The sequence below is a fragment of the Monoraphidium neglectum genome (assembly GCF_000611645.1).
Source record: "Monoraphidium neglectum strain SAG 48.87 unplaced genomic scaffold scaffold04985, whole genome shotgun sequence".
Classification (NCBI taxonomy): domain Eukaryota; kingdom Viridiplantae; phylum Chlorophyta; class Chlorophyceae; order Sphaeropleales; family Selenastraceae; genus Monoraphidium; species Monoraphidium neglectum.
Genome location: NW_014008645.1, coordinates 1 through 3,705, shown reverse-complemented (window position 1 = coordinate 3,705; position 3,705 = coordinate 1). Strand labels below are relative to the sequence as shown.

General features: G+C 65.3%; 2 protein-coding genes across 2 annotated transcripts; one reads left to right on the top strand and one right to left on the bottom strand.

Moving 5' to 3' along the window:
* Positions 1-711: 711 nt before the first annotated feature.
* Positions 712-2,187, bottom strand: MNEG_15051 (hypothetical protein; the record flags this gene model as incomplete). Its single annotated transcript, XM_014036479.1, has 5 exons — positions 712-799; positions 1,127-1,230; positions 1,481-1,540; positions 1,752-1,833; positions 2,171-2,187. 5 exons carry the CDS (start codon positions 2,185-2,187, stop codon positions 712-714), a joined length of 351 nt encoding a protein of 116 aa, XP_013891933.1.
* A 364-nt stretch (positions 2,188-2,551) lies between these two features.
* Positions 2,552-3,555, top strand: MNEG_15050 (hypothetical protein; the record flags this gene model as incomplete). The annotated part of the gene is made up of 4 exons (XM_014036478.1): positions 2,552-2,663; positions 2,839-3,039; positions 3,257-3,311; positions 3,549-3,555. The coding sequence occupies 4 exons, from the start codon at positions 2,552-2,554 to the stop codon at positions 3,553-3,555; spliced, it is 375 nt and encodes a 124-aa protein (XP_013891932.1).
* Between the last annotated feature and the right edge of the window lie 150 nt (positions 3,556-3,705).

Here is a 3,705-nt window from a genome sequence, read left to right as displayed (position 1 = left end):
GTTGTGCTCCGAGGCGCGCGGGCGTTGGGTGTGCGGGCCGCCTCACCGCCCAGGCTGGCCATGACAGTGGACGCCGTCTCAGCAGTGTTGTACGCGCGCGGGCCTGAGTGGCGGTCCAGGGGAGGGCGGGAGACGCACAGTGGCGTTTGGAGGAGTTTATAAAACAGGCGAGCCGTGGTCAAAGTGCTCTCTGGGACGGAGGGTGCGTTCCCAGCATTGTATAGATGAATGTGCAAAGGTGCAAAGAGGGCAGCAGAAGCTGCCAGAGGATTGCCTTCACGGCAACCCCTGGAGTGACTGTACGCTGTGCCAGTGAGTGAAAGCGCTCCTCCGCCGCGGGAGCTGGACGCGTGGCAATCGTGGGGATGACAGCAGGCAACACAAGTCGGGCACCGCTGCCACACCTGTGAAGGCCAGCAGCTGTCGGCAGGCGCCGGGTCAAAGCGCGACACGGGGGCAGTAGATTATGATCGCGTGCGTGCGTAAGTTGGGAGAATTCTGTCAGCAGGAGCAGCTCCAGGCAAGCCGCGCCGAACGCAGAAATCATCGCCCGGTGCGTGCGAGGGTGAGCCTGATGCATGCGGGCTGGCTGGAATTTAAAGCAAGAGGGGCCTGGCGCTGCAAAGCCCCGGGCATGCGGCACCCAACTGCCCAGGAGCGCAGGGCAGCGCAGCAGCCCGCGGAGGCAAGCGCGCTGCACAGCAGCCTCGGCTAGCGGCCGGCGCGCAGGCGTACCCCGAGGGAGGTGATGGTTCCGAGGTCGTAGCCCAGTTTGGGGTTGCCGGTGTACAGCATGCGGCTGGGTGACGGCGTGGGGGTGAGGGATTGGGGTTGTTACAGCGTCCCGCGGTCGCCCGCTTCTGGAGCCGTCCAGGCTCGTGGAATCGGGATATCAGTGGGGTGGGGTGTGGTGAGGTGGGGTGGGGGCCAAGGGGGCAAGTCGGGGGGCGACCTTGAAGGTCAGAAAGTGGAGGCACGTGGCGCTTGTGAATGCGGTCGCGGGTTGGGGATTGAGGAACGACGCCGGGACGGCGGTCGCGCGCTCGGGGGAGAGAGGGGGGGGATGGAGGGGGGAATTCTCTAACGCGGGGCTGCTCGCCATTCGATGGAGGCAGCCCCTGCTCACCCTGCCCACAGGTAGGCGGCGCCAAACACGAGCTTGATGCCGGCCGCGCGCGGGTTGTTGAGGTTGGCATATGAATGGTAGGCGGCGCCAGCGCAGGCTCCAGACTGTGAGGGTGCGTGAGTGGTGACGGCGCGGGTGATGCCGCTGGCACAATTGCAGCTGAGCCCTGTTTGATGAACCCATCAAAACCAGCCGCAGACGTACGGGGTAAACACACACACACCAGAGAAGCTGGACGATCAACACACAGGCGTGTGCTGTGGCAGCTGCGTTATGTCTCCCGCCGGCCGTCTTCTCCACTGACTGACCAGCCAGTTGGGTTGGCCGGCTGGGCAGGCTGGCTTGCTGACTCACCATGATGTAGTGGGGGTAGGGGTCGGAGTGGGAGCTTGCAGTGGCGAGGGGCGCGGCGGCCTGTACAGCAAATGGCCAGGGGTGGCGGGGCGAGGGGCGGCGCGATGTGCGGAGCGAGCGGGCAAGTTTGATATCCAGAGGGTCGGGGGAGCGATGAAAATGGAGCAAGGCTGGGCAATGGGTGCAGCAGGGGCCTGTGTCGCACCCGCTGTTTCAGCACGGGTGCCTGGTAGGCACCCATCCGTCCCTGCGCACTGCGGCATGGCCGCACCTTCTTTGCAACATCCTCATTCCCATCAGGGCCCGGGCTGGGGGCCTTGAGCTTGGGGGTGCCCTCGGGCTGCCCGCCGCCGCTGCGGGCGCAGAGGGTGCGCGAGGTGCGGGAGGATGTGGCGGTGACAGCGCAATTGCGCCGGCGCAAGGGTATTTGTGCCAGTGGCGCAGAACCAACACGATCGAGTCCCCGAGGAGTCGGGACGGAGACGATACAGAATTGCATGCCCTCTCACACCCGCTGTCCTGCGCCAGGACAGACAGGGGCTGGGGCAGCGGCGCAGCTGCGATGCGATGATGACGGTGCGCCGGGTGCAGGACAGTGCGGCGCACGCGAATGACCCTTGTTCGGGTGTAGGACGGGCGTATGGTGGAAATCAGAGCTCTGGCGCTCTCATACCGTAGCTCAAGCCGCACCTGCCCGTCTGGGCCATCTTGGTGAAAAGTGCCGGGATCTGACGAAACGCTTGAGACAGGGGTTATAGAGCAAAGAGGCGGTGGGGATCAGCAGGCAGTATGCGCAATGTAAGCAAGAGCCTGGACGTATCGTTGGGCTCCGCGTCACCCGCCACAGTCGCGCAGCTTCCGCTTGTGATCTGACATGGCGCATCAAGTTGAGGTACACAGATTCACCTGACTTGATGCCAGGCGAAAGCCGATGTACACCTCCTGCACTCTCTTGACCCTGCTGACGTTTGACTTGTCGCACCACCAGGCTGCGTTTGCGATCGGCACTAAGAAACTTGCACGCTAATAGCATCAGAATTTTCGACGTATATTCTCGTGGGCAGGATAGCTATGAGTAGCACGCTATCGGCGTCGGGGCGCTTGGCGGCGCTCGCGGTGCCGCCTGCTGCAGGGCACGGACCGTGTCCCGGGAAACTCGCCGTCAACACGCCGGCGGGATCAAGTAAGCCCAATCGCACGCACACTCGACGATGCTCTACCGCACCAGCTGCAGGCTCAGGGGCGTTTCTGTCGCGTTCCCGCCGCGTGCGCCCCGTCACCGCAAGCCAACTTGCTTGGGAGTGCCCGCCCGCTCCCCTGCCCTCCGAACCAAGCCACCCCGCTGCTGACTTCCGCAGAGCCCAACAAATTCGCGGTGTACGACCTGGATGAGGACCGAAACGAGGCCCCCAAGACCTTCCACGACGCCGCCGAGCGCGGCAACACCGCGTGGTGCGTCCGAGCGATCGAGCGCACGATAGACTTTGACGTCAACTGCCGCGACAGGCTCATGCGGACGGCGCTGCACTGGGCGGCGGAGATGGGGCACCACGAGACCGGTGCGATGGGGCGTTGGCCGGCGCGGCGGGGTGGCGGGCTGGGGGAGGATTGAGTGGCAAGAGTGCACGGGCTGTAGCAGAATGCTGGAGTTGGCGTGGTGCTCGCTGGTGCTTGTGACGCAGTCCGTGGCCCATTGACAAAGGATACAGCAGACTGCACGTGCGCCCCGCCGCGCCGCGCACTGACGTGGGTGCCGCCGCGGCGCCCCGCCCGCAGCCAAGACGCTGCTGGATTTTGGAGTGGACGTGCGCACCTCGGACTGCACTGGCAGGTGGGCCGCCTTGTTGTCACCGCCAACCCACTACACGCAAGAGCGAGCCAGGGCTCTGCAGAAAGCGAGGCCGTTGGCGCCGGGTTCGACCAGCCCTGGCAATATCATTGGGACAGGGCCGGTGTCAGCGCAGAGCAGCGCGCAGGGAGCGCAGCGGGCACCCGCAGCCCGCCCTCGACGGTTGGGTCTGCCAGCCGCTGCCGCGCCGTAACGCTTTTTGGGGCCCTCACAAGCCAGGTGCTAGCTACCTCGTCCCTCCTCCCGCCCCACCGCACCCCATCCCTACTTATCTCACCTCCCTCAACCTCACCCCTCACCCCCCCGCTTCCCCCATATCTGCCCTCGTCCCACCCGGTGAGGTGACCCCAAAGCAAGCCCCCCCCAGGGGTACGCC